Here is a 16,002-nt window from a genome sequence, read left to right as displayed (position 1 = left end):
TTAATGATTCCTGGTTGTCTAATGTCTAATGGGTGGGGATGGATGATGGATGACCTGATGTGTCTCCAGTTTAAAGGGACATTAAACCCAATTTTTTTCTTTCATGATTCAGATATAGCATGCGATTTAAAAAGAACTTTGCTATTTACTTATTTTATCTAATTTGTTTTGTTTTCTTGGTATCCCTTGTTGAAAAGCATACCTAAGTAGGCTCAGGAGCTACTTATTGGTGGCTGCACAAATATGCCTCATGTAATTGGCTCACCCAATGTGTTAACTAGTTCCCAGTAATGATTGGTTTTCTTCAACAAAGGATACAAAGAGAATAAAGCAAAATAAATCATAGAAGAAAATTTGGAAAGTTTTTTAAAATTGTATTCTCTTTCTCAATCATGAAAACATTTTTTTAGGTTTCATGTTTTATTGCTTTAATGCTTTTGTAAGATATAGGCAAACAGAATAAATGGGTGTAGGTGAAATGATAAAAGTATATATTGTACAGCTGGTGGATGGTGGGCCAAGATACCAAGATTACTACTTTTTCTATTTATTATTGTAAGGATGGTGATTACAGACAATTTACCTTGCTACCACATATTGGGCCAGATTACAAGTGGAGCGTTAAATATTTATTTTGTTTGCTCATAACACAGCTGAAAGTAAACTTTTAACACGGACAGATTTAGCGCTTGTATTACAAGTTGAAAGTAAATTATTTGAACGTGAGTAAAACCTGATGCATGCTAACTTCAGGACTTTGGATACTATGATCCTGTTAACTTCTTCTCCATATAGTTTTCAATAGAGCACGCTTTTAAAAAAATGCTTATTGTTTGCGCACTAACCCAACACTGTGTAAGACCTACAGCGTAAGTTAAAGCAAGTTTATCATTGCACAAGCATTTATAGTGAAATGCTTGTGCAATGCCACCCCCTGCACATTTGCGGCCAATCTTCTCACGCGGAAACAGATGCATACGGGGGTGTTGATAAATCAAACCATAGATCTTCACTCGCACAAACTTGACAAATTCAGTGCATTTGCATGCATAGGTGTCTGCTCCCCACCCTGACCCCTGACTATAATAGTCCAGACTGGACTGGAGTCCAGATGAGTCAAAAAGATAAGTGACGTTTTATAACTATGTGTTTTATTAAAGTGAATGTAATATTGTTAAACAGAGTTGTCTTATCGGATGATAAAAAAACCTGCCAGCATAGAGAGAGAAGAAATTAAAAAAAAATATTGACAATGATTCCCTTGAATATATTTTAGTTTCTAATTCAGAATGAGGATTATGGCCCTTTGTTACATAATAAATATTTTGTTTGCAGCTTTTCAAAGGGTAAATAGTAAAATTCATTGTTTCATTATATATTATGTTATATACTATATTTTAATATATGTTGAAATAATTCCTAAAGGTGCTAAAAGTGACATAGCTAGTATAAAAAGATGAGTCAAAGAAATTATTACTTCCACGGTATGACTTCAATGTAAGTATAATCAAAGCAAAGTATCTTCAAATAAATAAATATGTAAAATCAAGGAATAGTGAATTTTTAGATACCAAAATTAAATTTATGTAGGGGAAACATAAAGGGCAAGATTAAGGGAAATATTTATCAATGTGCGATTGGGTTGATTTCTGTCTGCCGCCTCAGAGCAGGCGGACAAGTTATGGAGCAGACGGACAAGTTGTGGAACACAATTTTGCACTCCCGCGAGCGTGTTATCTGCGCTCGATTTTTTACTATTGTGCACCAAGTTGTGCACTTATTACAGGTTGGAAGTAACAATTTTGCGCTCTCGTCGCATCCTCGTGCAGAAAAAAAGGTTTTGCGAATTTGTGAACGTAGGATCATATTCCCCCTAGGCTTTAATGGAGCCTTATTTTGAACAACAAAAAATAACAGCTGCCAACTTGCGCAAACATGAGCGCAGGATTGCAATTGAGAGATCTCATATTTTTGCACTCTTTTAACTTTGTAATGCAATATTTTATGCAATAATTTTTATCAGACAGTGTTAATATGAATGTAACTGTACTGTGTATAGTGATATAGTGATGTGTATTATAAATGTAACTGTACTGTGTATAGTGATATAGTGATGTGTATAGTGCAACTATTTAGTCGTGTGTAACAGTTAACCAGAGCTCTGAAGTCACATTAACCCGACAAGCCTAAATCGTGATTGCACTCTCACGTTCGCATTTACTTTCAACTTTCAAAATGAATGGTCTTATCTGCATGCCCAAAAGGGTTCAAACTTGCACATTAATTCATACGCAAAAAAATAGTGTGCCACTTGTAATCTGGCAGAAAATTTGCAGCTAATTTGTAAAGCAGATCTATTCTGAAGACTTTTTACGCAGACTTGCAACAAATGTGCTGCAAACTTTTGAAGCTTGGCAAGTCTTGCAAGAGTTTAGCAATTCCTTTGCAATTTTAACAGAAAAAAACCCACATAATATACACAATTGTGGCAAACTTGCAGCAAATTTACAAAGCAAGTCTATTCTGAAGACTTTCTACACAGATTTGCAACAAATGTGCAGCAAACTTTTGAAGCTTGTCAAGTCTAGCAAGAGTTTAGCAATTCCTTTGCACTTTTTTACAGAAAAAAAAACAAATGCTATACACAATTGTGGCAAACGTGCAGCAAATTTACAAAGCAAGTCTATTCTGAAGACTTTCTACACAGATTTGCAACAAATGTGCAGCAAAATTTTGAAGCTTGGCAAGTCTAGCAAGAGTTTAGCAATTCATTTGCAATTTTTACAGAAAAAAAACAAATGCTATACACAATTGTGGGATATTTGCTGCAAATTTACAAAACAAGTCTATTCCAGAGACTTTCAATAAAGACTTGCAACAATTCTACAGCAAACTTTTGAACCTTGGCAAGTCTAGCAAGAGTTTAGCAATTCATTTTCAAACTTGCAGCAAAAATACATGCTATCTGGGATAACACATACCGAACTTCTGAATTTACAAATCGAATCTGAAACAAATACATCTGAATACATCTGAATTTATTCGAATCCGAATGAATCTGAAATGAATACATTTGAATGTATTCGAATCGATCCGAAACTCGAAAAAATCTGAATCGGTCCGAAACGAATTTTTCTGCTATGCACTTGTCATTAAATACTAGACCTACATTGGAATTTTAATAAATGCAAAAAAAAATCATTTTGCTGTATTCTTTATATTTGTTTGAAAATGCAAAATGAGAAGTAGAATAAACGAATAAAAAAGGAATGAGAAACCTTTACTCTAAGGGCAGGAAAGGTTTTTCTGCAGGAAGTAAACTGGAAAGCTGGAAAAAGTTTTACTATGTGGCAAAGGCTTAAAATCTGTGTCATCTGATTGATACTTTGTCAACCAATAAATATACAACTATACAGTATAAGCTGCATTTGTAATAATAAAAAAAAAAAATCTTTTTTGTGCTGATGCTATCTTGTAGCAGTAAAACTAGCTATTGCTTTAACTTTATTCAAGTTTAAGCTGCTTACTAGTTGCTCGTCTGCTGCCTTGAAGATGTTCCCCAATAGAAAATAAGGGTTAATGAATTCCCATTAATAAACAAACAATGTTGTCAAAATTCAGCTGAACCAAACAGTCGCATGAAATAATCATTGTTAAAATATATATATTTATATTTTTTGTGGTGAATGATTAGTCCTCATTAATTTTTTTGTCTGTATGTCTATTAATTACTTACATTTTTCTTATTCCATGATAAGTGGATACATTTTGAAAAATATTTTGCTAATAAAGATATTTTTAATTATACTTTATGTGCTAGCAATTGTAAATAGTAAGCTATGAGAAGTGTGTATCAATTTAAAGAGACAGTAATTTAAATTTACTAATTTAATCAAGTTTTCTTCATTCTCTTGGTATCCTTTGGTGGAGGAACAGCAATTCATTACTGGGAGTTTACTGAATACATTTAGCGAGCAAATGAGAAGAGACATATATGTGCAGCCACCAATCACCAGCTAGTTCCCGGCTGTTCATTGCTGACCCTGAAGCTGCCTAGGTAGGCCCTTCAACAAAGGATACCAAGTGAATGATGCAAATTTGATAATATAAACATTTTTTAAAGTTTAATTTTGATTTTAGTGTCCCTTTAAGTTTCACATTATTCAAAATTTTAAATATATCTTCTGAGCTCTTTTCTCCCTGAATCAGCATCAGCTTTCATAACTGTAAATTCTCTTGAATACTGACCTAATTTAAGAAGCTTAACATGCAGCCTCTACATTTTCTATAATTAATGTAAAAAAAGCCAAAGTAAATGTAATACAACTAATTAACAGCTAGATTACGAGTTTGGCGTTATGAGTGAAAAAGCAGCGTTATGCCTCACACCTTTTTGGCCGTCACGCAGCGTCAGTACCGCACTTTTAAAAAAGTCCTTTATTAATGGGACTCCCATAGCGCCGGTATTACGAATTTGCCTAAGAGGCTAAAAAGTGAGCGGTACACTCTATAACCGACAAGATCTGTACCGCCATCTAAACTCAGTAGTTATGAGTTTTACGTTACAAAGCTGTAGCATAAAACTCATAACTAAAGTGTTAAAAAGTACACTAACACCCATAAACTACCTATTAACCCCTCAACCGAGGCCCACATCGCAAACACTATTGCCCCAAAGAAATCAGCTCTTTTACCTGTAAAAAAATACAAACACCCCCCAGCAGTAAAATCCACCACCCAATCAACCAACCCCCCCAAATAAAAAAAAAATCTAAATAAACCTAAGCTAACCATTGCCCTGAAAAGAGAATTTGGATGGGCATTGCCCTTAAAAGGGCATTTAGCTCTTTTACATTGCCCAAACCAAAGCTAAAAAAAACCCCACCCAAAAAACACTTAAAAAAACCTAACACTAACTCCCGACGATCCACTTACAGTTTTCGAAGTCCGGACATCCATCTTCATCCAGCCGGCGAAGTCATCATCCAGGCGGCAAGAAGTCTTCATCCAGACGGCATCTTCTATCTTCATCCATCCGGTGCGGAGCGGGTCCATCTTCAAGACATCCAGCGCGGAGCAGCCTCTTCTTACAATGGTCGCTGTAAAATGAAGTTTCCCTGTAAAGTGACGTCATCCAAGATGGCGTTCCTTACATTCCTATTGGCTGAAAGATTTCTATCAGCCAATAGGATTTAAAGGGGAAAATATCCTATTGGCTGTTGCAATCAGCCAATAGGATTGAGCTTTCATCCTATTGGCTGATCCAATCAGCCAATAGGATTGAGCTCTCATTCTATTGGCTGTTCCAATATTGCAACAGCCAATAGCATTTTTTCCCCTTTAATTCCTATTGGCTGATAGAAATCTTTCAGCCAATAGGAATGTAAGGGACGCCATCTTGGATGACGTCACTTAAAGGGAAACTTCATTTTACAGCGACCATCGTAAGAAGAGGATGCTTCGCACCGGATGTCTTGAAGATGGACCTGCTCCGCGCCGGATGGATGAAGAAAGAAGATGCCGTCTGGAGGAAGACTTCTGGATGAGGACTTCGCCGGCTGGATGAAGATGGAAGAGGCCGCCTGGATGATGACCAAAAAAGACTTTGAAAACTGTAAGTGGATCGTCGGGGGTTAGTGTTAGGTTTTTTTAAGGGTTTTTTGGGTGGATTTTTTTTTTAGCTTAGGGTTTGGGCAATGTAAAAGAGCTAAATGCCCTTTTAAGGGCAATGCCCATTCAAATGCCCTTTTCAGGGCAATGGTTAGCTTAGGTTTATTTAGATTTATTTGGGGGGGGGTTGGTTGGTTGGGTGGTGGGTTTTACTATTGGGGGGTGTTTGTCTTTTTTTTTACAGGTAAAAGAGCTGATTTATTTGGGGAAATGCCCCACAAAAGGCCCTTTTAAGGGTCATTGGCAGTATAGTGTAGGCTAGGCTTTTTTTATTTTTGGGGACTTTTTTATTTTGATAGGGCTATTAGATTAGGAGTAATTCGTTTTTATTTTTGATAATGTTGGTTTTTTATTTTTTGTAATTTAGTGTTTATTTTTTTTGTAATTTAGAAAATTGTATTTTAATAATTTAATTAATTTTATTTTTTGTAATGTTAGTTTTTAGTGTAAGGCAGGTAAGGTTTTATTTTACAGGTAGCTTTGTATTTATTTTAGCTAGGTAGTTATTAAATAGTTAATAACTATTTGCTAACTATTCTACCTAGTTAAAATAAATACAAACTTACCTGTGAAATAAAAATAAAACCTAAGATAGCTACAATATAACTACAGGTGGCCCTCGTTTTACAACGGTTCAATTTACACAGTTTCAGAATAACAACCTTTTTTTCCAGTCATGTGACTGCTATTGAAAAGCATTGAGAAGCAGTGCATTTATTAAAATAGCCAGTAGGTGGAGCTGTCCGCTTGTGTTGCAGCAAAGCCAAGCAAGCTGAAATTAATCAGTTTGACCAGACCTGAGCTATCAAGCAGATTTCAAAGGAACAAGATCTTCCTGTATATAAATCAGTCCAGATTGGAATACATAGAAAGAACTGTTTGCAGAAAAATGAAAGTGAAGTCTGCGTTGTGTGATTATTTTATTAGGTATATAATGCTGTTTAGCAAATGTTTTTGTTCATTTAACTTAGTTTAATTATATATTCTGTGTTGTGTGATTATTGTATTAGGTTTATAATGCTGTTTAGCATTTAAAGTCTTAATTTCAAAGCTTTAAAAATAATGTATTAGGTGTTACTTATAACAATTTTGAGAGGGGCCTGGAACCTATCTCCCTCACTTCCCATTGACTTACATTATAAACTGGGTTTCAATTTACAACGGTTTCGATTTACAACCATTCCTTCTGGAACCTAACCCCGGCGTAAACTGAGGGCTACCTGTATTAGTTATTTTGTAGCTAGCTTAGGTAAGTAAGTATGTATTTAGTTTTAAATAGGAATTATTTAGGTAATAATTGTAAGGTTTATTTAGATTTATTTTAATTATATTTAAGTTAGGGGGTGTTAGGGTTAGGCTTAGGGTTACGTTTGGGTTAGGTTTAGGGGTTAATATATTTATTTAATGTTAGTGATGTTGGAGGCCAGAGGTTTAGGGGTTAATAACTTTAGTACAGTGGCGGCGACATTGGAACGCGGCAGATTAGGGGTTAATAACTGTAATGTAGGTTGCGGCGAGGTTAAGGGCGGCAGATTAGGGGTTAATATTTTTTATTTCGGGTGGCGGCGATGTTAAGGGCAGCAGATGAGGGGTTAATAACATTATGTAGGTTGCGGCAATGTCGGGGGCAGCAGATTAGGGTTGTTTAGACGTGGTTTTTATGTTAGGGTGTTAGGTTTAAACTTAGCTTTTTCTTTCCCCATAAACATCAATGGGGCTGTGCTACGGAGCTTTTATTTCCGCGATCGCAGGTGTTAGGCTTTTTTTTTGCCGGCTCTCCCCATTGATGTCTATGGGGAAATCGTGCACGAGCACGTCAAAGCAGCGCTTGATTTCGGTGCGGTATGGAGCTCAATGCAACCACCTCGCCCGCACAAGCCTGCTTTTTTAAAACTTGTAATAGCAGAGCTATAGGGAGGTGAAATAACGCCGAAAATGTTGCGGTCGTTAATTTCCCTATAGCGCTCAAAACTCGTAATCTAGCTGTAAGTTATGTATTTCTTTCATGTTACTAATGTGGGTACTTCCCGCTAATGCTCATTGGCTGATAATTACTTATCAGCCAATGAGCATTAGGGGCTAATTGTCTAAACCCATCGCTAGATCAGATAAGATTTTTCACACAAACCAAGATGCTCTCCTGGTGAAATGATCCTAAAAAAGGGGAAGTCCTTGCGAGTAATGAGGTGTCTCCTATTGTAATTAATTGATCTTGCTAGAAAGGGAAACTTTGCTGTGTTGGGAGAAGTTAGCAGTGAGCAGGGGGGAGGGGGCACTCTTTAAAAATTAAATATTGTGCCAATATAAATCACAATGACCTAGATTACAAGTGTTGCGGTACAGCTAAACTGTTGAAAAATTGGCAAGCGGAATAGTATGCTCACCCATATTACAAGTTGCGGCACTACGGCTATACCACAAGCATTTTAGCCTTTACCGCAACTCTCCATTCCGCACTAAAAAAATGGCTTTTGAGTGGAATTTTCAGGTCACCCGTATTACAGGTTGTGCGGTCCGGCTATTACACTAGCGTTACAGCTTATACCTCCACGATCCATTCCGCTATCAAAGACCAGTAGTTATGGATTTTGGGAAACCAAAATGTTTCACAAAACTCATAACAAAAATGTTACAAAGTACACTTACACCCCTAAACCACCATCCACCGCATCGCAAATACTATAATAAACCTATTAACCCCTAATCCGCCGCACATCCACGGCTCCAACACTAAATAAACCTATTAACCCCTAAACCGCTGACTACCCACATCACTAACACCAAAATAAAACTATTAACCCTTAATCTGCTGTCCGCATCGCAAATACCAACCTAAACCCATTAACCCCTAAACACCCACATTGTGACTACCCAAAAAAACCTATTAACCCCTAAACCACCGGCCCCCACATTCCAACAAACTAAATTAAACTATTAACCCCTAAACCTCTAATCGTGGATTTGGGGTTAATAGGTTTATTTTAGTATCCATTGATGTTTATGGGGAAAAATGTGCACAAGCAAAGCAAGTCAGGACTCAGCTTTTGTGCGACATGGAGCTTAAAGCACCATACCGGCACCGCACAACACAAGAAGGTTTTTTTGTAACCTGTAATTGCAGCGCTATGGAAAGTGCGGTACCGCTAAATTTCTTGCATTATATACACACCGGGTTTAGCGCAAAACTTGTAATTTAGGTGAATGTGCTGCTATGTATATCATCTATCAATCGCCTTTATGCATGTGTTTTTCTATTAGGGCTATAAGTATTTTTAGTATTTTGTCACTTCACCTTTTCATTTGCGAGAATAAACAGTAAAAACTGTAAGGTGGAAATGTTTAGAGAATTACGCTGGGATTTGAGAAAAAATTACACTTTGTATTATGTACTAATAAGTAGGAATTTATATGCGTTTTTTGCACATCCAGTGTACTTAAATTACGATTTACATTGTTCATATTTAATATAATTTATTCCTGTTCAATTTACATACAAATTTTACGTTTTTAATGCACTTTAAAAATACACCTTTTTTTTACTGCATATGTATGTGTGAATGGTTTAGTTATTCATTTTGTATGATTTTTAAATTACGATTTTAATTGTGCACTTTTGAAATGTATCTCCCTCCAATTTGAAAATGCAGTAACGGTATAAGCCCCTTAGGGAGACACACCCTGTTTTCAGGGTAAAAAGTGGTTTTATATAATTCCACCAGGGAAATTGAGTATTCTTAAATAATCTCGCCAGCCCAGAGACCTTTAGATAACTGGGCCCTTATTGAGAAATACCCACATTAGTAACTTTAGTAATGATTATGTATTAGCCACTGAACATTAGTAAGAAGTGCACTGTTGAAACTGCTGCAGTAGTTTGAATAAAAAGGGACAGTCTACTTGAAATGTTTTATTGTTTAAAAAGATAGATAATCCCTTTATTACCCATTCCCCAGTTTTGCAGAACCAACATAGTTATATTAATTTACTTTTTACCTCTGGGATTACCTTGTACATAAGCCTCTGCAGACTGCCCCCTTATTTCAGTTCTTTTGACAGACTTGCATTTTAGCAAATCAGTGCTGACTCATAAATAACTCTATGGGAGTGAGCACAGTGATATCAAATATGACACATGAACTAGCAAATCTGTCAAAATACACTAAGATAAGAGACGGTTTTCAACGGTTTAGAAATCAGTTTGAGCCTGCCTAGGTTTAGCTTTCAAAAAAGAATACCAAGAGAACAAAGCAAATTTGATGATAAAAGTAAAATGGAAAGTTGTTTAAAATTGCATGCCCTATCTGAATCATGAAAGTTTAGTTTTGACTTGACTGTCCCTTTAAGTTTAAGAAAGCTTAAATTTACAATGTTAGGCATTAACTGCTGCTCTTTCATATGAAGATGACAGACAAATTGAGTAGTATATCCCTTTCAGTACTTTTTCAGCAGTTTATAATAAATAAACGTATTGTACTGTATGTATTGTAACTCTATTGAGTAGCATTCAGTGTAAACTGTTGACATTATAGAAGTAAATGTAGCATAGCTGAAAACTATTAATATGACAGATTAAAGGGACATGAAACCCAACATTTTTCTTTCATGATTCAGATAGAGAATACAATTTTAAACAACTTTCCAATTTTTTTCTATTATTTAATTTGCTTCCTATGTTTTTATCCTTTGCTGAAAGGTTTACCTAGGTTCTAGCTGCTGATTGGGGGCTGCAGATATATACCGATTGTCATTGGCTCACCGATGTGTTCAGTTAGAAACCAGTATTGCATTGCTGCTCCTTCAACAAATGATACCAAGAGAATGAAACACTTTACAAACAAATGATTCTTTCATTTATATTTTTCTTTCTCCACCTATCCATAGTGAGTCTCCTTGTTTTTCCTGCATTATCTTCCATTTATTGACCTTCTCATAGTTTCTTTCATGTCCCTTCTGAGACTTTCTTCTCTAATTTTACGCTGTTTTATCTTAGATTATATGAAAAATGTCTCTTTGGCTGTATCTTGTGTACAACTTATGTGGGTTTTTCTTACTATTTAAAATATTTGCAAAAGTGTTGCAACAGAAGAGATGATACTGTAAGCATGAAATATAATTGTATTTAAAGGGACAGTCAACACCAGAATTTTTGTTGTTTAAAAAGAAAGATAATACCTTTATTACCCATTCCCCAGTTTTGCACAACCAACACAGTTATATTAATATACTTTTTACCTCTGTAATTATCTTGTATCTAAGCTTCTGCTGACTGCCCCTTATTTCAGTTCTTTTGACAGACATGCAGTTTAGCCAATCAGTGCTCAGTCCTAGGTCACTCCTAGCTCAATGTTATCTATATGAAACATGTGAACTAATGCCCTCTAGTGGTCAAAATGTATTCAGATTAGAGGCAGTCTTCAAGGTATAAGAAATTAGCATATGAACCTCCTAGTTTTAGCTTTCAACTAAGAATACCAAAAGAACAAAGTAAAATTGGTGATAAAAGTAAATTGGGAAGTTGTTTAAAATTGCATGCCCTATTTAAATCATGAAAGTTTTTTTTGGACTTGACTGTCCCTTTAATTAAAATTTAGTCTATACATGGCACTATTCTAATGGTAGGTGCGTGCAAGGATTTTGCTATCCCTTTTAACAAATTGCACCATATTCTGTTTCTTGTCTTGACTAACTTACCACTGATTTCATACCATTAATATAATTTTCTATAGTGCAACTGCAATGTCCTTACATAGTTCTCAAATTATATTCTAATATTACATACCTCTCAAATTTCTATCCTACTTAGTTTCTCAGCAGTTAAAATCAGCATCTAATTAAGGTCATTGCAGGATGTCAGTGCAACCTTATTATGTGCAGAATACAAAAGTGGAAAGTCTGAAATCATTACCAATAAACATAATTATTGTTTATTATTTCAAATCTAATTTTTGTACTGGGTATTTGAGCGAGGGGGATAGACAATACAGAAGATGAAATGCTCTGCTTTGATGATCATTAAACCTAAATCTCCTATTGGTGAAAGTGAAAGATGGAAATGTATTTGTAGCATATGGGAATGAGGAAATTATAGAAGGTAGATTATACATTTCTCTCAACACTTGAACAGATAATCCTTAAAATTTAAACAGATGCCACCTGACAGAACAAGGCATCTCTGAGAGTAGGTTTAACAAGCCAAATGTCTTGGAGATGAGGCAGGAAAGGATCGACATAGGTAATTTGTATATTGAGGAGTTTCTGGAGTGGGGAAATATATTTGGATAGGAGACTAATTAGTGCAACTATTTTGAATATGATTCTGTAGCATATCAGGAGCCATTATAGTGCGATAGATAACTGGTCTTCATAAAAGATTAGTAATATTTCCTGCTGTGCTTTCTATAATACTTAAACAATAATCATAAGGGTCTAGAGTACGAGTGGTACGCTTACTGTCAGCAGGAGATTAGAAAGGTCAGTGTTTCCTCTGTAATGTATTAACGTTCTACTGCAGTTCACACACCTGTCTCACATTTAATCAGTGTGGGGCTTTATAGGTAGGCCTGTGGTAGGCACTCTCTCTCATTAAGTAGGCAGATATAGCTGGAGAATTGTTGCTGAGAGTTTTCAGAGAGAACCTGGTAAGAGAGACAAATGTTTTTTTAATGTACAATATTTGCTGTGAAATGTTTGTTTGACTGGTAATCAGATTAGCTGGCCAGTTTAGGGTTAAAGTAAGTGAAGGTGCTACAAGCGAATAAGAAGCCAGCACTGTGAACTCATGAACCCCTATAACATCCATTGGAAAGACAGAGCGCATTATAAATGATTGACTGGAAGTGTAATCAGTTAAATGCAGCTTGAGCAGTTATGTGGCAAGTGATGAGGAAGATAAAATAACTCTTGTTCCATAACCTTTTACTGAGACCTTTAGCTTCCTTATGCTGTCATTTCTAATGCACTCTGTCTTTCCCATGGCTGTTATGGGGTTTGTGAGTTCAGTGCTGGCTTCTCATTTGCTTGTTGCACCTTCATAACCCTTCACTTACTATAAGACACCTCCTTTCATTTTTGGTTCCACCCTTGTGCTGCCAGACTAAGGTTTGAAAACCTTGGAGTTCTTGCTGCTCACAGCATTTAGCTCTGGGTACAGCAGAATAACAGCAGCTCCAGACATTCAGCTCACACCTGCGGTTAGAATCTCATTCCCTTCAGGCCAATCACTACTCTGTAGTGAGCAACAAAGCAATTGGAAGAACTAGAATGCCTTTAAACCCTCTAAAGATGATCTGTCAAAATACTCCAATGAGATCCCACCCTTGCTGTTTCTCCCTTAGGTTACCTTAAAAGGACATGATAGTCAAAATGAAAATTTCATGGTTCAGATAGTGTATGTAACTTTAAGAGTTTTCAATTTACTTCAAATTCCAAAATTGCTTCATTCTTTGTATCCTTTAATGAAAAGCATACCTTGATAGGCTCAGGAGCTACCATGCACTACTAGGAGCTGCAGGTGATTAGTGGCTGCACATCTTTTGTCATTGACACCCCAGATGTGTTCAGCTAAGTCCCTGTGGTGCATTGTTGCTCCGGAACTGACTCTAACTATGTATTTAACACCTTTTTGCAGGGGTTAAACAGAATAATGTGCAAGCAAAAATAAAACTAACACATAAGAGCACTTTAAGTTTATTTAATTTTAAAACTGACCCTGCTTATAACATACTTTCTAACTTCCTCAGGAAAAAAAAAGAAAATCTGCTATTCTAGGAGCCAAGTCACTAAAGAATGAAAAGATGAATGAGGTGTAGTTCTAAAGAAAAATCTTTGGTGAAACTGGAGAGGCTGGTAGTGAATCTAGTCAAATGTCATTCATTAGTAACAAAGGACAGGCTTGAAATTAAGTTAAATTTAATTTATAGTTACAGATAATATCATTATTGTTCTCTGCATTATGATTTTCAGTGGTCTGTTATTGCCTTAAAACGTGTTTGTTGCAACTGTTATTAATATACAGACTTATATGGATACACTCCCTTTTATTTCAAATAGTGACATGAAAGAACATAGTTATAATCAAATATGATGATATATGTTTTAGCGCAACTACCTAATATTGATTTCAAATGTTATATTCTGTTCAAGTGAAAGAAATAACCATTTTTATAAATTGGGCTTTTACATCTTCTTATACATAACAAGACAGGAAAAAAATATAAACGCAGCTTTTCTTTCTATAGGGTGCAGAAAAAAAGTACTGTCAATGAACGAATCGGGGAATTACAGGATCTTTTGATAAAAATTGAGGTAAGTATGCCTTCTAATTTTTTAATATGTCATTATTATTATTGAAATAATAAAATGTTCTATATTGTTAGTTGATTATGCACTAGTGCTAGCTGATAACAATGTATTTTACCCTCCAAAGGGTTTAAACGCAAGCTTAAAATTCTTCACTGCAAAACAGAATGCATTACTATCCCTGGCAGGTCATAGTCAATGAGCCTATTGAGAAGTGACATAGATATGTAGTCACCAAATCGCCAGCTGTGTCCTGCTCAGGAATGCCCCTGTTGTGCAAGATTACCTATCTGATTATTGAAACATGAAACCAAATATCTTCTTTCATGATTCAGATAGACTAGTATACAATTTTAAATGTACTTTCTTTTCTTGGTACCCTTTGTTGAAGAAAATATCTAGGTAGGTGACCTGCATATGGCTGGAACTATTTGGTAGTTTTGCAAATGTTTTTTTTGGGCACTAGATGGCAGCAATGTTTGGACAATTCACGGTTTAAAACATTCTTGCAAAACTACTGCCATTTAGTGTTTCAGACCTCCTGAACCTAGCTAGCTGTTTTCAACAAAGAATACTCAGAGAAAGAAGTCGGTTTGATAATAGAAGAAAAATGGGGAAAAAAAGTATTCCTTTATTGCACACAATCTGAATAATGAAAAAAATCAACGTTGTTGAAGGTGTTAAAGGGATAGAAAGGCAAAATTAAACTTGCAGGATTTAGAGCATGTACCTTTAAGACACTTAAATTCATTTATATTTTCAAATGTGCTTCATTCTCTTGGTAACCCTTGTTGAAAATGAATACGCACATACTCCACACTAATGGGAGCTAGCTGCTGATTGGTGTCTTCACACATTTTTCTCTTGTGATTGGCTAACTAGATGTGTTCAGATAAATGTCAGTAACGCAATGCTGTTCCTTCAGCAAAGGATAACAAGGGAATGAAGCAAATTTGATAAAAGAAGTAAATTGGAAAGTTGTTTAAAATTGTATGTTTCCAAATCATGTAAGAAATTTTTGGTGTTTCCTAAACACAGGGTCCTATTTATTAGCAAGCAGGTGGACAATGTTCCCAACCACATTCAAGACTTGAAATGCAGTTATCATTGCACAAGCACTTACGCAGTCCCACCCCTGCTCCACACAACCAATTGCATAAGAGCAGGGCTTGTCAATCATCAGGACTAGTAAGCTTCTTCTTAACTTGAGGCTTGTAGGCTCAGATGACTGAGCCTGCACCACAAATAATCCAGAGTGGCATACACTACTTGACAAATGGAGCCCATTTGTGCAATAATAAAATATACTAACAAAAGAGCATTTTATTTATTTTAATCTTCCCATTAAGTATTTATTACAGTGAGTTTTTTTTTTTTTTTCCCCCCTCTGTATTTGTCATATAGAGAGTGCAGCACCCACACGCTTGTCCCTCCTGCGGGGGATTTGGCTTTGTTCCTTGTCTTGTGTGCCATGGAAGCAAGATGTCAGTGTTCCGGAACTGCTTCACAGACTCATTTAAAGCCTTGAAGTGCACTGCCTGCAATGAGAACGGACTACAGCGATGTAAAAGCTGTGCTGGATAAATCAATGAAATACAATTGATAAACATTATTTTGCATTTAATCATTTCTAATTTTTTTAAGTAACATTTGCATCAATAAAATTCATTTATAAGTAAATATCTCTTTGTTTCATTTAATTTAGAATAAGTTACATTAAAGGGACACTAAACCCAAGTTTTTTTTTTTCTTTTTTTTCTTTTTTTTCTTTCGTGATTCAGAGAGGATGAAATTTTAAGCAACTTTTACTCCTGTTATCAAATTTTCTTCATTCTCTTGGTATCTTTATTTGAAATGCAAGAATGTAAGTTTAGATGCCGGCCCATTTTTGGTGAACAACCTGGATTGTCCTTGCTTATTGGTGTATAAATTCATCCACCAATACAGTGCTGTCCAGAGTCTGAACCAAAAAAGCTTAGATGCATTTTTCAAATAAAGATAGCAAGAGAATAAAGAAAAAATGATAGGAGTAAA

General features: G+C 35.6%; 1 protein-coding gene across 1 annotated transcript in view; it reads left to right on the top strand.

The window, feature by feature from the left end:
- The window catches only part of GRXCR1 (glutaredoxin and cysteine rich domain containing 1), a 186,665-nt gene extending 171,113 nt beyond the window's left edge, over window positions 1-15,552 (top strand). The window contains exons 4-6 of the mRNA XM_053700270.1: window positions 13,298-13,314; window positions 13,923-13,974; window positions 15,373-15,552. Of these exons, the coding sequence (XP_053556245.1) occupies window positions 13,298-13,314; window positions 13,923-13,974; window positions 15,373-15,552 (249 nt within the window). The remainder of the gene's footprint in view (window positions 1-13,297; window positions 13,315-13,922; window positions 13,975-15,372) is intronic.
- The last annotated feature ends 450 nt before the right edge of the window (window positions 15,553-16,002 follow it).

Source organism: Bombina bombina, chromosome 2 (genome assembly GCF_027579735.1).
Source record: "Bombina bombina isolate aBomBom1 chromosome 2, aBomBom1.pri, whole genome shotgun sequence".
Lineage (NCBI taxonomy): Eukaryota > Metazoa > Chordata > Amphibia > Anura > Bombinatoridae > Bombina > Bombina bombina.
This window is presented reverse-complemented; position numbering and strand designations above follow the sequence as displayed.